Below are 21,557 nucleotides of genomic sequence, written 5' to 3'. Positions count from 1 at the left end.
TTCCCCAGTGCTGAGGCAGCAAATTATTTATTGCTGCCATGTTATGACATTCGATGCACAGTCCCTTTGTTAATAGCTTGCAGGAGAGGTCAAGGAAAAGAAAAAATAACAATTTAAAAACCTACAATGGCGGTTTTAACCTGATGCATTGTTCATATTTCTGTCCATGGCAGTGTTTCGCCTGTTACTGTACTCTGTCCATCTCTCTAACCATCCTGCTTTTGTTACTTTTGAGTGTATAAATAGCCCAAAGAGAAGGATGCAGCCCACGGACTGAATTTCCTGAAAGGAAGACATACAGTACAGTACAGTACATAGCCCCAGAGAAGACAGTGGTGAAAGGCGATTCTTGTAAGGGAAAATTATGCCCCGCTAATGGCCAGCATAAAACCTTTTATCCCTACTTTCCATAACCATATAGGCATAGAGATAACCAGACAAATGTCTTTTACAAAGGAGGATTCTTACAGCCCAGTTCATAACCAAATTGTTTGGCTTCACTTAAGTAGACAGTAAATAGCTAAATTGTGTGAAATAATAGTACTTTAAAAATAACATGAATAATATAATTGCAGTGATGAGTGGTGTATGTACATTGTACAAGTAAAATACTGAAGATTTAAAGGAAGAAATTAAAACATGTTTTTGTAATCATGAATAAAGATTAGCTGTAAACAATGCCTAACATTGTATAATATGGACTTGACTTTGACTTGATGGGCACAGAATGAGGAGAACAGGTCATCCATTCCAGTCATTTATTGTCAGGTGCTAGACAATTCCTGCATGCAGTAAGTGGTGGTTATCCACCACTGGGGCTCTATAAAAGGCCCTCTCCTGTTTTCGATCTACACTAAATATCTACTGAAAACGAGCTCTCAATGCAGCTTGTAGATTGGCTATTTTCATGTGGAACTGGAATAATTTAAAGCATAGGCCTACTTAGAACTTAAAATCATCTCACAAAATTGCACACTTGAATAAATCGGATCCACAACTTCAGTGATGCTAACCAAACTAGGAGCAAGCAACTCATTCGCATCACTGTAGTGGCACTAATAACAGTAAAGAACACCATCTCATGTAATATTTGTTAATTACACACCCATAAAGCCTCATACAAGTCAAATAGAATTTGTTTTGCCCCTAGTCAATTTATCTTTTAAGGGATAGTTCACCCCCAAAATGACTTTTTTTCCTATCGATTAGTCACCCCATGGAGACTTTTTTTTGGTTTTGTCACATTCCTAAGCCAATAATTTGATGACCGGCAGCGGTTCCGGTCTCCTTTGTGTCTCCTACCGGAACCGCTGTCTACCGGTCCGCTGGTCATCAAATTATTGGCTTAGGAATGCGACAAAAACAAAAAAAATATCCATGAATTCTCCATGGGGTGGGGGGGAAAAAGCAACCTGAGCAACCATAGTCAAATCCCTTTTACGTGCATTGTATTTGACTCCATCATCATCACCACCACCTTCCTGACCCTTCACAATCACACAATCACATCCACATCAGTGACTGACAATACATAATCCCAATAGCAAAGCATCTTTATTGCATCATTGTGTAGTTTTGTAACACTGTTCAACAATTCATAGTAGCCCTTGTAACAGCTAACACTTGCTCACACCTTCAACATTCATATAAACAAAAAAACCATAGTAATATCCAACTAGTATCACTTTGATATTTACAGTACAGTTCTACTGATGTAGTCACTGTAGAAAAATCCCAATATATTTACACTAATTTTATCCGTTTTCTGTGGCCAGGCAACAGAGGTAGAATAATTTATGAATTAAAAAAGAAAAATAAGATTAGAGACTGCAATTACACGCGCAGTACTAATTGAAGACAAATACAGCAGAGATGCATCATGGACCATATTCACACAGCGGTCATTTTGCTCTTACTTCAAACACTCCCTCTACAACAAAGCCCCCAGTACAAAGAACAAAATGGCTGTGTGAGAATATGGCCATTGAGGGACTTCAGCCACTTTCCATCCATCTCCCTTTGGAAGACACAAGTGCTTTGTTTCATAAACAATGGATCATGACCCAAAATTGTCCATGGATCTGTCTCTCAAGGCTCCACACATAACAACTGCATTTCCATGGGTATGGATCCCAGGTGAGATTATGAAGTTGTCCTTTGGGTCCCAAGAAGACAAACAAGTTTGACACAGGTGCTGCTACACGAGTTGAGAGGGGCTGTACCATAATATCACCCAATTTAAACTCAAACTAAGGAGCATAGCTCTGGCTTAGCACTGGCTTTTAAATAATTTATTTTAGTTAAAGATATGTAGCAGTCAAGGAATGCTAGGCCTAGGGTATACAGACTTCACATTCTGCACAAAATAATGCATAAGAGTATTTAATGAATATACTGTATTTACGAAGTGTCGTTGACCAATGACCCACATTTGTGACATTGATTGATACATACGTATACAGTACACATTACCTGAATAGATTAAAAGTAGTGACAAATCACTTTGTTATACAAAAGTATTATCCAGTATCTGATAGTGATTTACACATGATTTTTTTTACAGTAAATTAATTCATGTTGACAAGATGATAAACCAAATTGATGTGAAAGGAGTGATAGGATGAAAAAAAAAAATCTGGACTTTGTTAATGGTTAACCGTGTCAACATTTTCAACAGTAAAGATCTACATAAAAATAACGTGGCAGTCTTCCCATAAAGATGTTATGGGAAGACTGACCTGCAAGTTTGTCTTATAAACAAGAAAAAATAAAAAAGTATTCACATACAGTAGTCATGTACATCATGTTGTCTTATAATACAAGATCAAAATATATTTAACATTACATTTCTATGAACAGAATTCTATCAAAATGTAAAGGAAAACGGGAAATAACATTTCCAGCTGCTGTAGCCAGCATAATTTGTTTATTTTATGAACTTGCTGCAACACCTGCCCCTGGGGTCTCTAGAAACCGGTCAGGGTATTGGGGACCTGTTACTACAGTTAAGGTAGTATATGTTCAAATGAAGAACGCTATTTAAGTACTGTATGTTGTGAATTATGTGAATAGCAGAGCATTTTCAAAAAGATGTGTAGAATAGCAAATTATCTAAATTACTGAAAGCCAGTAGGTTAGTTCAATACACAGATCTGTACATATTCATAAAAAAACATAAAAAACAACAAAAGAAAATCTATAAACATATACAGTGTATACAGTCAAATAGTATTGAGCAGGCAGTTCCTCAAAAAGAAAAACTATTTAAAAGAAGTAAACAGGCCATGGCCTGTGACATATTTGGAGATCAAAGTAGAATGTGGATGAATAGTTGATTTAATCAGCAGTGATTTTTCCATATTTATTAAAATTGGAAACTTTAAGGCAGGATGGTGAAGGCACGTGTTAAAGTGTTCGATGCCGCCCTGTTGGAGTGTTTTAAAGACAGGCTGACATTATACTAATTCTAATAGTAAAAAGAAACAAAGAATAGGTAGGAGAAAGAGATAGAGAAAAGTCTAATTAATTAATTAATTATATAATAAAGTCCAAGGAAATGGGAATAACATTATTTGTCCATAATGCACATCATCGTCACAACACAATGTTCTTGAGTTTCAAGCTTTTGTTCAAGTCAGTGTCTTGTTGCTCTTGAATATTGTCCACTGATGACACTACTTAACAGTGAATTGCACTTTTGAGATGGCAAAACAAAGTCACAGTATATTGTATTAAGCATTGTAACGCGTTTAATTCCTGAAAAGGGGAATAAGCTCTCCAGGTCCCATAGTTCAGTGGTTCTCAAACATTTTCATGTCAAGGACCCCCAAATTGATATGTAATTGGCTGTGGACGCCCATTTGAAAAGATTGAAAAGAGCTGGAGAGATGGAGACCCCTGTTACTGAACGATACATAGTGATGATTACTATGGGAATATAGAGCTTATTAAAAAAAAAAGACATATATCACATACACCCGCTTTAAATGTTTAAAACTGTTTCTCATTTTGCTGGGGACCCCCTGGAACCCCTCAAGGACCCCTGCCTGGGGGTCCCCATACTGCACTTTGAGAACCACTGCCCACTCAATCATTATTTTCAGTTTCTGTGTTTACTTTGTGGCAGTTGTTTGACAACGAACTAGCCATTATAATGTGACCGTCCTTCTGGCTGATGGGATCTAACCAGCCAACGTGTTCCTCCAGTTAATGAGAACAACGTTGCTTGTAAACACATTCCTTTGCAAACTGTTTTTACAGGTGACAAGCAGCAGAAAGCTACTCAGTATACCTTTAAAAAACTGCTGACATTTGGACCAAAAACTAGAAAAAAAATGGTCAAACGCAAGCATTCAAGAAAAAAAAATGTAGGCCAAGGTGTGTGGAAGTAAATGAATGTAATGGTTCTTGTTATCGGTGAGCTTCACCAACACAGAGTATGAGTATGTTAGCCTGGTTATCACCCGATACCAGTTAGTATTTGTGCACCACTAGTTTGTAGTAAGATGTAAGTTGTTCTTGAGTTCAAACCGGCTGTACACCTGTTTGGACTTCATTTTGTTGTAGTGGTTGACGAGGTCCAACTTGCTGTGGCCCAGCGTCATCCGCTTCTGGTCCCCCCGGCTCATCAGCCCGACTGGGGAAAGAGGGGGAGGTGGGCTCTGCTGGCTCTCTGGTTCTGTCAGAGAAAGGTCTGGGCCACTCCAGGGTGATGGGACCCCACTGTGCGGGGGCGACTTCCTGAAAAGATCCTTTTCCTTACCAGAAGGGGGCAGGAAGAGGTCTGTGAGTTTGTTGAGGAACTGGTTGTTAGGAGTCCTCTGCTTGGAGGAGAATTTGTTTTCGGCAGAAGGAGAAGGGGACTGTGGCTTGGGTCCGTGGTTGGAGTTTAGGTTGGGGCTGCCCAACATATTAGAATATAAACCCAGTGCTTGGAATTTGGAGGTGGTGCCGCCCAGATTCGGTCGCAGGAAGTCGGCCGGGTTGGACTTGGTCCACTCGATGCCCAATGGTTGGCCGAAAGTATTCGATGGGAGTTCCGGAACCGGGCTGTGATTGGCTCCTCCATTGCGGATGGCCGGTGAGGTTGGATTCTGAGGTGTTGGGGTCTGCCCTCCTATTCTGTCTCTCTCTCCTCCTCTCCTCTCATGGTTCAGGGGAGAGTTGTTATTCGATTCCTTCTTGTCGTGACCCTGGGTGACCTTGTAGACTGTGTTAGAGGCCATTCCGGGCGCAGCCTTCACACTGGACACACTGCTGCTTGACTGGCTACTGGAGTTCTCGGAACACACCCTCTCCCGATCCCTCTGCCTATAGGAGAAGAGAGGGAAAGTGCAAATTGTCATACTAAACCCTTTACTAAAGTCATTGGAAACTGAGTCTAATGAAGTTGTAATGAAGTTTAAAGTCTATGCATTTCAGCTTCAGCTTTCAAGCTGACTGATGTTACTGCAATGAAAGAAAAAGGGGGAAACCACATTCACAGAAAACGTTAGATTTTTTTCCCAGAGCAGCTCATATGTCCCCTTTTACATTTGTACTGTATTTATTTCATAAATACTGTACATGTACTCAGTCTTTTATAATGACATTATAAAATGTTATATAATTACATGTTTTCTTTTTTTTTTTTACAATTACTCAGTGGATAAATCAAATTCTCTGACTGTGGGTAACATTTATTGTCCATTTTGTTATTGTCAACACTCAGACAATTATAAAAAATAATACTTCTGCAAATTTTTATGGAGAACTTGTGTCGCAAACTAAAAATAAACAGTATATACAGGAACATCAGATCCTTTAAACTATTTGTCCTAAATGTTAAATCCACCCAGAATCACCCAATATTTTGAGAGTGGGATCTGCTTCTTTGTTACTATATTGGAAACATGTAAACGCTCAGAGATTTACACAGTCAATTACAGGATTGAATGGTTTGGCATAATTAAATTGTAGGTCATTATGGATTTATGTGGTATAACTGGCAGTAGTAATCAGTCCAGATAACTCCAGTATAGATTGGAAAACATTTTTATTAATGTACTGTAAATGCAGGAGCAATTATATTTGATCTAGGCGTTCAGGCTCAGCTGCATAATGTATTATTTCCTGCTCAACTCAAGAGGAAGAAGTACAAGAAGATATAGCACAAAACCCTGCAGGGGAAAACAGAGCATCCAGGTGGAATGGGGTGTTGGTAGAAGCATGGAATCGCATACGAACAGCGCTGGTGTCATATGATAGCAAGAGGAACAACGGTGGAATGAGCAAGGAGAGTGGCAAGCTTAAAAAGAAAATTAAGGTCAGCTGCTAGTGACACGCCAGTTACATAACCCACTGAGTACTGGAGTGACGTATGTGACTAGCTTGTGGGCTACGCATCATATTGTACAGGGACAAATATTTCACAATTATCCACCATGATCCGATAGGTATGATAACACTTAAAGGTGAAAAAGTGAAAAATTCTCTTGCTACATTTTGGGATGGACTGGCAAGTGAATTAGTCCACTATTCATTGAAATAGAGAATTGAGCAGAGTAATTAACCTAGTCGGTACTCAGTCCTGCAATTTAGAACCAAAAAAATAAAAAGTACCATGATTTGTTCAAATGTTATGCTAGCTTGAAGCATTATGTCTATTTGTTTATATCAATTTATTTTTATTCTGAGGTCCTGATGGCAATTTCTTACCTGTCAGTAAACATATCCTGAACCTGGCCTTGGCCCATCATGGAGGGGTATGAGGGGTAGTAGGGCAGACCCTCCTCCTCCTGGTTGTAGAAACAGTCGACGATCTGTGAGTCTGCATACAGACAGCGGAACTCTCGGTCGAAGCTGTCTGCGATGCGTCCAGAGAAGTGCATAACCATGTTACTGTGTACTTGAGCTGATAGCCAGGTGAAACTAAATGGGGGGAGAGAGACAGAGGAACCAGGAAATGTAAGACAGGAAACAGGAAATTATATCCTATTGAAGTGTACAAGAGAAAACACCTGTGCAACCTGTATCAAACGCCAGTCGCTACAAATACTATATGCGGATGATATTTATCTGCCGGTCATATGAATTTAAATGAATAAAACGTGTTTAACAAAAAAAGAGCCAACTAATGAGGATATAGGCTTCTGCGTTGCTAACAGACATTGATGCTTACATGATCATCAGGCAAGTGGCATTTTCGCCATGCACAATAACCTAAAAAGCATAGTAATACAATTCGGTTGTTAAGCCGTGACGTTGCGCCCCGCCAGAATAACTTCGGGGTCCAAATGTGTATTTTCCCAATATACGCAGTGCTGTGTCCCTCGCTGTTTTAACAGATCTGAGACTAAAAGAACTACTAAAGTGTCATTCTACCGCTTTCCTGGCAACGACAAAGAGAAGACTAAATCGTTATTTTATATATATCTATAATATAAAATATATATATATATATATATATATATATATATATATATATATATATATATATATATATATATATATATATATATATATATATATATATATATATATATATATATATATATATCTATATATATAAATACATATACAAATACATATTATAATGTTAATAATAATAATAATAATAAATAAATATAAATATATATATTAGCCTACTTTTTACTGTCTATGATAATAGCATTAAGACCCGTATTAACCCTCAATGGTTCATTTCTGAAAAAGGAGGTTATTGTAAAAGATTTACGGGTTCCAACATGTTTGTTTACAATGAAAAGTAGACGGCGCTGGTGATATTGACCCCACTTGAAAACGCTAGTAATCCGTTATGTTCATTAGTGCTCACAGATTGTTAAGAAGCTCCCAAAGATGTCAATTTGCTGTGACAACATTTTGATCCGGGATCATGTCAGTTAAAAGTTGCAGTTGCTCAGGCAGCTCTACCAGTTCATACTGTAGGTGTACTGCGTGTGTACAACATCCTGGATGTTTATCCGCTTCAGGCTCTTTAAACTTCGCTGCATGTCTCTCTGTGTTCTGTACAACCTCAAAGTGATAAATATAGATGAACATACATTCAACAAACTAAAACACGATATGAAATTTCGATACATGCCCTGAAACGCAATAGTAACTAGGCCAAAGAGCCTTGATACCAAGAGAACTATCGTGTATATATTTGACAAATGAACAATGTTGTCATTAACTGTATCTATATAAAATCTAATCATATAAAAGTACAAAAAATGAATTAACGCAACGGCACAAGGCAGGAATGGATTAACATATACGTAACAGCCAAAATATACTTGGCTATGAGCTTTGGGTTATCTGACTGTAATAACAACTTTTAACAGAGGGACGGTTTACACCAGCAGATACGTCTTAAAGGAGAATTCCGGACAAATTAAGTGTTATCTTTGATGTCTCGTTACTCACCTACCGATGTGAAAAGTAGCGTTCTTTTTTTTCATATATTCCCCTGTCGTCATTTTTTAAACCCCCTCCGTTGTCATAATGGGAGCGCGTGGCTAAGGGAAATTCGTCTATTATAACCGACGCAAAGTTGTTTTTTTCACTACTAGTATTCATAGTAGAGTCTCATGATAGTCAAACATGCGTTGAAACTATCTGCGAGGCTGCCGTCAATGGCGAACGATTTAACACTGGTTGCTTGTTTCTTCCAGAACCTGGCAACTCGTGTTGCCAGAATCTGGAAACAAGCAACCAGTGTTAAATCGTTCGCCATTGACGGCAGCCTCGCAGATAGTTTCAACGCATGTTTGACTATCATGAGACTCTACTATGAATACTAGTAGTGAAAAAAACAACTTTGCGTCGGTTATAATAGACGAATTTCCCTTAGCCACGCGCTCCCATTATGACAACGGAGGGGGTTTAAAAAATGACGACAGGGGAATATATGAAAAAAAAGAACGCTACTTTTCACATCGGTAGGTGAGTAACGAGACATCAAAGATAACACTTAATTTGTCCGGAATTCTCCTTTAAGTTCTTCTACTTATGTGTTTTTACATGTTTGTGTCTCCGTCACTGTTTGGAGTCTAGTGACTGGCCTCTGTAGAACTTGCTTGAAATCACTGTATCGATGACATGCATACACTGGAACTCATTATACCACTTTAGTCACATATCGATGCTGTCAGGCAGAAACCCTGTATCTCTATATTTTCATGTATTTTTTTCGTAAATGAAGGAACTACTTCATCATACAATAGTGTCGCACAATAGTAGTGAAAATAGCAGATCTACAACCTCAACACATCGCACTGCGACATGTAGTGAGCTTGTAGATCGGCTATTTTCGGTGCACGACACAGTATAAATCAGGCGTAAGTGGTTCATGCATAGCAGCATGTGCACACACACCCAGCTGTTAGCACGCAACGAAGTATCAGTCAGGCTTTAGCTGCCACTTCTTTCCATGGAAGTTCTTTGACTAAGCAGGAGGCAGACCGACAGGAAATAGAAAAACAGGTCGTTGCATCACTAATGATACTGAAGTTCCTTCTAGATAGAACTATTTAACAGGCATCAGAATGAACTATTTAACAGGCATCAGAATTATGCTGACAGGTATAATTATTAAATATATCCACCGTACCATCATGCATCTCTGATTAAACTAGGGAGTGTGAAACACTCACTATATTGACTCATTATACAACCTATTAACTGGCCTTGGGTAAATATCTACTCAAATCTAACCGATAAGATATCAAGTCATCCTGAATTTTCCGTAAACAACTTCCTGGTCAAACCGGGTCACTGTGTGGTGACTCACTGCCCTACATACTGTACGAGGACCAATCAGCTGGGAGCTTGGTTGGACAATCTAGAATGCTCATAAACAAAGGCCAGAAAACTGCAACTAAATAAATAAATGAATAAATAAATAAGTGCTTGGTTGGTAAATTACCATTATTATCAAATTATGTAAACAATGGTAACAATAGTCACCCAAGTGCCTTAATATCACAACAAATGGGTATAATTTATCTATCAAAAACTCCATCATAAAGTTATCAATATGGAAGCATGGAGCTACGATGTTGTCGTTAGGTTATTTGTCACTGTACATTTACAAATTTGTCCTCTGCATTTACCCATCCTAACTATTATGACATGTGGGTGACATTAACACAGCACCAAGGGAAGCAGTTAGGGTGCTTAAGTGTCTCGCTCAGGCATACTTCCACACACTGACTGGACGGACACGGAGGCCATGGGAACGAGACGTAAGATAAGAAGAAGAAGAATTTCTGCACTTACTTTAACCACTTTAAACCTGGCATCCCTATTTTGAGAATGTCATTATTCATATTCAAGTAGGCAAACATTTTCAAATATGTTTCAAAGATAGCGGAGCTACAAGCTTTTACTCGATGTGAGGCGTGAGATTTTACGCATTTAAACTATTTTCGCTGTTTGACACATCGCACAACGTTTCTTTTTTTTTTAAATAACCTCTTAAGCCTTCTTTTTTTTTATCATTTGAAGCTGTCAAAGCCTTGAAAAGCTGTCACACACATTCAGAAACAGTGAATGCATTTTCCATCACCCAAAAACAACAGAGCCACCGTCAGTTTCATTGCCATTTGACTAACCTGCGTGACAGCTTTTATCACTTGAACCCACTCACTGTTCCTAGAACTTACAGGGAGCCCTAGGCTGCCTTACACATAACTCCACAGAATTATGTAAGCAGGGGTATCAAATAAGAGTGCATTAAGACAATTCCAAGATGCCACGGTTTACAGGTCTTATGATTTAGTATTTAATATGCAGGGTTTTCAGTGTTATATGTTATGAAATCCAAAACTCTACCATGTATTCTCGTCAATGATTACCTGACTTACACTAAGTGGTAAATCATAAAGTTTGCATTCATGTCATAATTACTGGGTTGAAGACAAGTTCATTGCAAGAGTGCGATAAGAATGTATTTCATAGCCAGAACTTCCCTCACCTTACTAACAATGTCATATAATGCTGAGAGCTCATAAAAGGCCCAGTACTGTATTTGTTCTGAAAGATAGCCGAATCTTGTGATCTTAATTTGCTTGAAGGGTTCAAATGAAAGAGACAACCTTGAAATAGAACAGAATCATTCTGGATTACCAAAATGATTACCTTAACTGAAAAACTCTCTAAACTGACACCAGACACCGTATAGAATTTCAATAACTGCGGTCAGATCTTTTACATACAACATGGTTATATTTTACGTTTAAGGTTGCATACAAAGACTGTTACATATGTAAAACATTAGGCCTAGTTACATGTCTCGATATCAATTCAAAGAGCAGTTTGAGACGCTATTTCCATTTTATGGTGTTCCATTTTGTTTTTCAGATCAAATCTAACAAAGGCTATAGAGAAAGAGGGACAACCTCAACATCACATGTCTAAGTAAAGCCAGCATCGAGAAGTTACGTCATATCTAGACAACAACTTTAGTTGCTTTTTATATGGAAATGAAACGAAAAGGCGACTGTACAGGTAGCACAATGTAATTGAATAATTATGACATCACAAGTGGAGGATGTTGCTAGTTGTACATTCTGTATTGACTGTACTTGTTACAATATTGACCTACAGGTATATGTACATTGTTAAATGTCATCAAAACTAGCTCCATTTGCAATGCTCTGGAACCCTTTCTCATGTTAAATATGAAATTAAATATACAGTATGTATATTGATGATGATATAAGTGTCCCTGTATTTGTTTTGAATTTATAGACAGACAGACAGATATAATCTGCTGAGTTTTATGTCCTGCATTTTTAAGTGTATCAATTTACAAGCTTTTATACCATGACATCTGGACCATTATGTTGTATTGGCTTGGATGATAAGCCAACGATGAAACAGAACTTTAACATAAGCCTCACCCATGCATTCCACATTAATCATTTGATTCCTGACAGGTTGCCTTGGACCGTATCTACCCAGAGTTGCCAAACATCGATACTACAAACGGATCTATGGAAAGACATGCAACACTGCTACTGTTCGTGACGAGATATTTAATTGTACAAGCTTCATATTAACACTGGAATGATGCTCATGAAACACATTCCACATTGAGCGTTTGATTCCTGTCACGCTGCCTTGCATTGTCTCTACCCACTGAGTTGCCACACACAGATACCACTAACAGATCAGTGAAAAGAAATGCAACGCTTCTACTGTCCGTGACGAGACATTTGTTTTTACACGCTACAAAGTAGCACAATGGGAGGACACTCCACCTTTATGACCAGCACAGTCTACATATTATATCATTTAGAATGTTCATGTGATGCCATGTAAATATGTCATTGTGTCATCATTGTTATGGACATGAAAGATAAACCACCTTATCTCAGTTCTTTAACCCGACATATATATTACTACACTGTAAAGTTCTGACTACCCCATAGTTAAATGAAAAGTGAGGACATTATAAAACATTTGTGATCAATTTCACGCATATCCCCTTACATTGTCACTGAGCCAAACTGTAAAGTGAAATAATGTTTGGAACCTGTTGGATCTTCTTCTGGTTCAAATATTCATTATTAACCTGAAGAAGATTCAACAGGGTTGAAATGTTAACTATAGAACAGAAAAGTGAGTTGCAAGCCTTCCTTTTCAAATGTAACATTATAAAACAACTAACATCGAATAAAGCCTTTGGTTACACCAGTGACTTCCACCTGACAAGTTCTGTGTTAGGCATCTAGAATAACAAGGACACCAGGTGAATATAGCGAGCTTCCTGCTAGGATAGAAAACCAACAGTAGAGGGGTCCCTGAAGACCAGCGTGGGGAACCATTGAATAACAGTAACATGTAAACCATAGATAAGCAGGAGAACCTCTAGAGGTTCACATTTAGCTCCCATCCAAAGTAGCCCACATAATTTCAATCATCCTAGAACCAAATCTAATATTATTATTACATGGCTATTTTCGCAATTTGCTTTGTCTGCCTGTGGAAAGTCACCATTACACGAGAGAGATTAGCCAAGTCAAGAAATGGCACCTAATCATATACTGTGTAGAACAAGACTGAAAATAGAGTCTCCATATTCTCTCTCTCTCTTGTGTCCCCTCCCTTCCTCGTTCTCGCTCGCTCCCTCCCTCTGTGACTGTGACACTAAGCTGTTAAAATCCCTAGAGTTTCTCAACACACTATTTGTCCAGCAGCTCCGCTTTAAGCAGCAACACATATACAGAACACATGCACACATACAGTAGACAAATGCATGTACTGTACAAACACAAATGTGCTCACACACACACCTCTACAAACATAATACCACATACAAAAAGCACCCATTGGGCCTGAAATGCACCGGCCAATAAAATTAAGGAGCGAATGAAGGAGATTTAGCTAACAGACACGCTATGAACAAAACATAAACAAAAACAAAAACAGACTGATTCTTCACTTACTGTGACGTATCAGTCCCTTTAGGGAAACGTTCCTAATGCTACCTGGTTCTTTATTTCCTTACCAAGCACTTATAGACCAAATTGGGTCAAATCCTGAAAAAACACAAAACCCTGCCCTTCTTCAATGTCAAGTTCACTGGCCATACTTTGACAACTGAGACTTACGACACCTAATGCTCAGGTATGCTCCAAGCTGTTGCACGTAACCCCAAACGGCTCCTTAGCAAACCCAAGCACAGACAGTAGGTCACACTTACACAAGCTATTCCATAGCCGACCCTCACGGCAATTTGCGATGTCATTATGTATCATGGCTCAGTTATTTCCATAACTTCCGCCAAACCATTGTCTGCCATTTTTAGCCTGCCTATCAGGAAGGCCGCACATGTAACATGAACAATAGATTGTTGGCATGTGTGTATGTGCGTGCGTGCGTCTGTGTGTGTGTGTGTACGAGTGAAAGAGATAAGAAAAAGATACAGAGATTTCATATAGCCAGTGCTGTAAGAAGATTTATGTTCTATTAGTTAAGATACTGTTTTTCCATAGCTTCTACTTAATAATCCACTTTCTGCCAAGTTAAATCTGAGCAAGGATGCAAAGCAGCCAAAACAGGTACAGCAGTGGGATAATATGTAAATCTGAAAAATTGCCCTTTCGTGTGTGTGTGCGTGTGCGTGTGTGTGTGTGTGAGAGGGGGGGTCAACAGTAGCAGGTTTGAACCTGAACCTTCCTCACCTGTACGAGCCAGCAATGACCTCCTCACAGTCAATTATCATGAACTTTTCCTGAACCTGCCCAGAGAACTTCTTGCCGCTTTTGGTACAGTACGTGTCGCCACACACAGTACGAATACGCATGTTCTGCAGAAACACACAGATACGGTAATAGACACATTAATACATTATGCTGGTGCACATGCATCTAAACACAGATACGGTTTTGATTGATTGAATACTTTATTAGTCATAAATGTAAACAGCACATGGTACAGTAAGACATTAAAGCTAAAAGGATAACACAAAAAGATCCTGGGGATTTGTTTCCATTGTGAGTTCATTCTCTGAGTTCTTGGAGCAGAATGAGTGGGTGTCTCACTATGGGAAGACCCATAGTGAGAACCACAATGAGCAGTACCACCTCCACCATCAACAGTATTAATATTAGAAAACAGTATCAACAAAACATCACTTATGTGCTTGTATCACACCCATCACAAACATGCAAGTACGTTCCTGTGGTCTCTTTACAACACACTGTATGTGATGTGCCTATCCTGGACCCTGGTGTAACTGCACCAACCACTACTTAGAAATTATTCATATCTATTTATGATTAAACATGAGTAAGAAAATGGAACAGTAACAGATACTGTAGGTGACTGGGCGAACATTTTTGGTCATGACACAGAGTGGGGTGAAGTCTTTTTTTGTTTCCTTTATATAACCTGGAACTATTTGCCGATCCAGCCTGGATCTTCTTCATAATTAAATTGTAAAATCAACAGGAAGTTGGCCTTCATAAAAAACAAACCAAAAAAATGCCATGTCGGATTTTTAATGTTATATATATGCTTTAGTTTGTTTGTGTTCATTTATGTGCTACAGTAAGAGAGTGACTTACTTTCTGTTTTACTTTACGGTGCAATGCATGTCAAAATTGTCAATCTGGAGATGACTTTTTATTGGCAAGGTAACTAGTACACAACCCAAATCTCTACCAAAGTGTCATTACGCTGATTAATACATAATCAGGCACACATACATTTCAACCATGTAGTTCTTCCACAGTTCCCAAGACGCTAGTTTTTTCTTTGTATTCACAAATATATATTATACATATTTTGGCCACTGAAGTGAAAATATATTTTCTCCCATATGCGAGTGTTCAATTGGCCATATTTGTTCAACTTTATTAGGGCCTGGCATATTACAAACACATTATATTGTCACCTTAGTCCTGCAATTTCTACAACATACACATTCTACTTATTAGCATATTGGCAATGCTTAGAAGATATGGACATGTGCATGGCTACGTACACTTTGTGCAAAGACAACATTCTACCAAGACTTGCAGGAACAGTTATGTAAGCTGTCACCTCACGTCTTCCCTCCTTTTATTCACAAGGTGCACATCAATACCTCCATTTTACCGTGCCGTGACAGACTCAAAGAGTCGGTGTTGTGTTTGCATGTGCAGTCACATCCTTGTCCATAAACATGCAATGTACCCACCAATCCATCTACCAGTACCTACGCCCTCTTGTGCACTTTGCGAAGTCCCACTGCCTCTATGGCTATGTTCAGACAGGCAGCCCAAATCAGATTTTTGGCCTATCCAAACTGGAATCATATCAGTTTTCTATCAAGTCTGAACAGCAAACAAAACAAAAAACCACATGGAAACTGATTTTTGCTAATCAGATTTGAACCACATTCCATGAAATTTGATTACAATCCAACTTCTAAAGATGTATCTCAGTCTGGATGCTTGGACACTGATGCCTGATTTGCCATATGGCGGGTGTTGCATGCAGAAAAATAGCCGATCTACTACAGTGGGGACAGTCAGTCCTAAGATTGTATTTGACAAACAAATCAGTTTCACCTGCATTCCTGAACAAAGCCTTAGTCTTCTTCTTACCCACCTACAGTATAGACACGCACAATCACACATACATGCTCTGTACCCTCAGTTCATATTTACCTGTTAAAGCCCATTCTACTTACACCTAAGTGTGACTTCTACATCGTAACGAATATCCATACAGTAGGTCAGTGGAAATGACATGCTATGAACACCCACGCCAAACACTATCCAGCACATGCATGTGCACACACATTATGCGTTTCCTATGTCATAATAATGTAATCAACTGTGAAAGAGTTTTGTCGTATACACACATATTCATTCAAATCTAGAATGCACACAGACAAAGATACACAAATGCTTCCATACCTTTTTCAAACACAGAACACACACACTGAAACTATTCCCTTTTGTACTTACGCCCAGGTGGGAGTTCTGGATGTCGAGAGCAGTGCACATTTCGGTGAAATAACCAATGTTCTTCTCCTCAAGCAGGACGTAGACAGGGACGCGGCGTTTGTTGGATGCCTCTATCAAGTCACACAGCAGGTCCACATCCGTGAACTCGTCCATCACCAACGCTATCACCTGGAACAGGGAGGATAACACAGACAGCCACTGTTTTAAGTCTCAGTGTCTTTTTCACAAATTTGCCAGGAAACATGGTCGTATTGGTGTAAACACTTTAGCTGTAGCAGTGGATACAGGTTAATCCCTCTAGTCTAGTGATCCCCCACCCATCTGTTCAGTAGCTTGACATGGGTAGATCAAAGCACTAATACTTTCAGGGTAGCTGAATTCCTAAAGTAGCCGAATGGGAAGTACATGATGGCAGATGGCACACAACACTGCCATGGATCTGGGTTACCTTTGTGGGAACCACCTTATCTTTGCTTATATGCACTCATTTTACAGCGAGGGACTTTGGATGAATGAAAAATAAGGTAACATCTTAGCCTATGTCAAACACATGAACAATAGGAAGAAGTATGCCTGTTTATGCACACACGTTTGACATGGTGAGTCTCTTCAGCAGCAAGGTAACTTACAGTTTATTATCTCTAGGGAAGATAATAGGGCAGTTGACCAAATAACCCTAGCTTTTTATCACCCTCTCTGTCCCTTTATGATCACATCAGCCAGGGCAAATAAAGTTAATATTATTAGGCTACAGTGTGCATGCCATGCAATCACTTAGCATACAACTTTCTCTAAGCAATTGCCCCAAAATCACAATATCATTTAAATAAATACTTAAATATGAATATTCCCTGTACAAGGTACACCTCTCAAAAACAAGAGTCCTAGCCAATCAGGCTATAAAAGGTCAATCATCACTTATCTCAATAATACAGGTGGCAAAATAAACCGTTAGCATAAGTAGCCTCTGTTCACCATATCAGGCAATTTCATTTGATAACAGAATTCCCTACCCGGAACTAATAATTCAGAACAAAAATAATAATTAATTACACAGTGCATACCCAACGCAAAGCCTATATAGACTAAGACTATGGCCCATGTAGGCTATAGTATTATAGAAGAACATATTTTGTAAACAATACTAAATGTCAATTTAATCAGAGTAGGCCTCAGGCCTATAAGGAAGTTCTGTGTAATCTATCAGAGAAAGCCTTTTAGGCTTCCTGATGTGTGTGTGCCAAATACCATTTAATAAATGACATGATGACAGGCAGGCTGGTCTGTCGGCTATTTGAAAGCCATACACAGATAAGAGCAGATCAAAGACAACAAATAGCACCATGCCAGGATCAACATCAGCGACTGTAGCCTACAGCTGAGGCCCAATTTGTCTGTATGCAAAAGAACTTAGAAAACCACTTCTGTACATAATTTATGTATAGGCTAGCCTACTTAAATGGGAAACCACCCATCGAGACACACACACACACACACACACACACACACACACACACACACACACACACACACAGGGTTTGGGTTAGGTATAAAGTGGGATAATGTGTAACTAGAAAAAGGACAGGTCTCCACCAGGTCAGGTAGGTTATGGTGGGCCAGCAATGTTCGTAATTTGCCAATCAGTACGGAATATGAAAAATCAGACGGATCTGTCTTGATCACTTGACTATCGAGATAATGTGTACCGCTTTCCGTAATGTTAGGACAAAATTTGTAGGAGTAATATAAAAAGTATTTTTTTGCAAAAATCGGCCTCCTGTTGGCGCTATAATAGGGCAATGTTAAAAGGGTGGCATTTGGTCCTCAACGTAGTCCAAATGTGCATGTTAAGTTTCACTTTACATTGGACGCTGTGTTTTGTTCAAAACCGGCCACTCCTGCAAACTTAGCCAATCAGGATGGAATATGAAAAATCAAACAGATCCGTCTTGATCACATGACTATAGAGATTATTGTGTACCGATTTGCGTGACATTTGGATATAATCTGCAGGAATAATATCCAAACATGTGTTTTACATAAGTCAGCCTCCTGGTGGCGCTATAAAAGGCAGATGTGAAAAATTAGTGGCAAATGTTTTTCCTTGGCCTCTAGGGAGTGCGCATACAAAGTTTTACACAGATCGGTGCAGTTATAGGTAAAAACACAAATCGGCCTGTTACCATGAGGGCATGAGGCTCATTTTAAAAATATCAAGTGGCCTTTGATCGTCGGCCTAGTGGGAATATGCATGCAAAATTTCACAGAAATCGCACGCTGTGTTCTTGATTTGAGGCATTTTGTTCGAAAAGCACAAATCGGCCTCCTGGTGGCGCTATAACAGGCCCAGGTGAAACAATTTTGGCTGAGGTTCTGCTTTGGCATCCAGGGAGTGTGTGTGCACAGTTTCGCTGCCATCATGCCAATGGTGCCGGAGATTAGATTTTCAGACAGAATGACGGACGGGTGTGTTTTGCACAAATCGGCCTCCTGGTGGCGCTGTAGACCCCTTAACAGACGACGTCACACTAATAAGAACCAGTATGCGTGCAACCAGTATGCGCGCAATGAAACCCATTCTGTCAGGTCTCGCTAGGACGCGCCTCACTAGCCAACACACAAGAGGGGGTTGGGGTGTGCTGAAACCAGCGCACCCCGAAACAACAGGTTGAGAATTGATTGCATTAAACAATCACCTGTGCATCCAGTCTCAATGTTGGTAAACAAATAATTGGTCTATAACAGGCCCATGTGAAAGATTTGGGGCAGAGGTTCTGCTCTGGCATCCAGGGAGTGTGTGTGCACAGTTTCGCTGCCATCAAGCCAAAGGTGCCTGAGATTAGCTGTTCACAGATGGAATGACAGATGGACGGACGGACAGGGTACAAAACATTCGCCTGGAGGCCTGGCGGAGACAATCACCATTGCAACATGCAGTTATATGCCTATGGGCATATAAATAAACATAATGTGTAAAGTGATCATAATAGCCTACCTTCTTGGCTTTGTTTATCAAGCCCCTGATGAGGTCCTTGACGTTGTGAGACTTGTCTCTTTGGAAGTAGATCTGCGTCTCGGAGGGTCCGTATCTCATGGGGGACTCGGGCCAGCCGAGCTCCAGCATGGGCGGCTCCTCGTCGGACATCATGGGGAAGTAAGTCCCGGAGGTGAGCTCCGACACCGCGGCGTCCCCTTCCTCCATGAAGTCCCCATGGTCGTTGCCATTAGAGCTGCCGTTGCAGTCCGAGGAGCTGCTCTTGTTGCTGGCCACTACAGACTGTTCGGTGATGTACCGGATCTCCTGGGAGGAAAGAAAGCCGAGCTCCCTCTCCTCGGTCAGGACCCTCCGGTACTCCTTCTCTCCCTGCTCCAGGAGCGCGTCCGTGGCCAGCCGGGCCGCCTCGTTGTGGCTCAGCTCCAGCGTGGACACCTGTCGCAGACAGTGGTGTAAAGTAACTAAGTATTTATTGATTGATTCATTGATTGATTCATTGATTGATTCATTGAATACTTTTATTAACCAAAGCACATAGAGTAAAGTTGAATACAAAAGGATGCTAAAAGGATTAAACCCAAGAAAGCACCATATGGCTTGTTTCCATTGGGGTCCTGTGTATTTAAGTAGGCTACTTAAGTTACTCGAATACCTCAAAAGTACTATTTTGAGGTATTTTTGTACTTAACTGGAGTATTAAACATTTTCAGTACTTTTACTTCCACTCCACTACATCTCAGAGGCATAAATATATGTTTTCATATAAAGAAAACATCACATGGTGCATCCATGTGATGTTTTCTTTATAGTACTTTGCAGATATAAATTACTACATTATAAAACAGACATTATACATACATCAACCACTTCAGTCCTATTTCATACAGGCCATTGGAAAATAGCCGATCTACAAGCTCATAGTGAGGGTTGTGAGCTTGCATGCAGAGCTGCTATTTTCAAACATTTCAGTACTTTTACTTGCTTTAAGTATATTTAGATGTAGCATTTTGAACACAGGGCATTTAACTTAGGTAACAGAGCTTTTTTTTTTTTAACATTGTGGTATATTGCTACACTTAAAGTAAAAAATATGTGAGTGCTTTCTTCCTCCTCCACCACTGACCTGTCGCCACGGGTTCTTCACCTCCTCCAGCCGTAAGGCGAGCTTCCCGAGCGGCTTCCTGCCGTTATGGTGGGCCGCCGGGGGCCGCAGGGCGTCGGAGCTCAGCATGTCCGTCTGTCTGCTGTCGTCGTCGTCAGCAGCAGCAACAAAGATAAAAACCGTCGCGTAAAACAAATCCACCAAACGGTTTACTATCCTATATTATGCCAAATAACAATGGGGTTTCCGCTCCGAGACGGTGTAGTGATACGGCAGCTGAAATGGTCCTTGCGTCTCTAATTCCCTACCATGTCAGAGAGCACCTGTGTTATTCCCCACGGGGCCCTGGTTAGTTATCATACGGTTCTCCTCTTCTCTCTCTCTCTCTCTCTCTCTCTGCTCACCTGTTGCTGGTTGCCTCACCTGCTCTGTGAGTCTGTGGCTGCTGTGGTTTCCAACCAGTGTTGCCATGGTTTTGCGAGAGAAACAAGCAACCAGTGGAAACAATGGAAACAAGCATGTGCACAGGCTTTCTTGGGGTTAAAATCCTCTTAGCAGACCTTGTATTGAACTGTACTTTCCTGTGCTTTTTTCCCCCAAACTGCTATAGTATTCAATCAATCAATCAATCAATCAAAAGGTCTATAAAACAAGCCACATGAGCACTTCCTATATACATAGGCTATTTGTAAATAGCCGATCTACAAGCTCACAGCTTGTAGATCTGATATTTTCAAAAGAATTATGGAAACATTTTGACAAAATGTGGAATATTGTTTACAACACACAAATCTGGTACACGGGTCCCTGGCACAAACATATTTTCAGTCCTCACTCCTCAGAAAAAATAATAGTTTAAGATTAAGAACCACTGGTTTAAACAACATTATGAAACAAGCCCAAATAAGCAACTACACTTTAGAAACAAGCCCCAAATAAACCGCAACCCGCAACTACCAATATTTACAAGCAACTTGCACAGAAAAACAAGCCCAAAGTTGCTTATAACAAGCAG

General features: G+C 39.8%; 1 protein-coding gene across 1 annotated transcript; it reads right to left on the bottom strand.

Moving 5' to 3' along the window:
- Positions 1-1,535: 1,535 nt before the first annotated feature.
- fam83c (family with sequence similarity 83 member C) lies at positions 1,536-20,918 on the bottom strand. The gene is made up of 6 exons (XM_080425267.1): positions 20,564-20,918; positions 19,441-19,875; positions 16,446-16,613; positions 14,172-14,296; positions 6,697-6,909; positions 1,536-5,310 (listed from the first exon to the last, which is right to left on the bottom strand). Exons 1-6 carry the CDS (start codon positions 20,669-20,671, stop codon positions 4,491-4,493), a joined length of 1,869 nt encoding a protein of 622 aa, XP_080281393.1. The 5' UTR covers positions 20,672-20,918; the 3' UTR covers positions 1,536-4,490.
- Positions 20,919-21,557: the final 639 nt, after the last annotated feature.

The sequence above is a fragment of the Gymnoscopelus braueri genome (assembly GCF_963280865.1).
Source record: "Gymnoscopelus braueri genome assembly, chromosome: 3".
Classification (NCBI taxonomy): Eukaryota; Metazoa; Chordata; class Actinopteri; order Myctophiformes; family Myctophidae; genus Gymnoscopelus; species Gymnoscopelus braueri.
Note: the sequence above shows the minus strand (reverse complement) of the source record. Positions and strands in the feature narration are given on the sequence as shown.

Bases quoted from the DNA above. Each gene is read 5' to 3' on its own strand.
- fam83c (XM_080425267.1), bottom strand. From the start codon at position 20,671: ATGCTGAGCTCCGACGCCCTGCGGCCCCCGGCGGCCCACCATAACGGC. The intron at 16,614-19,440 runs GTAGGCTATTAT...TCCCTGTTCCAG, and splicing joins TGATAAACAAAGCCAAGAAG to GTGATAGCGTTGGTGATGGA. The intron at 14,297-16,445 runs GTAAGTACAAAA...GTGTTTCTGCAG, and splicing joins TCCAGAACTCCCACCTGGGC to AACATGCGTATTCGTACTGT.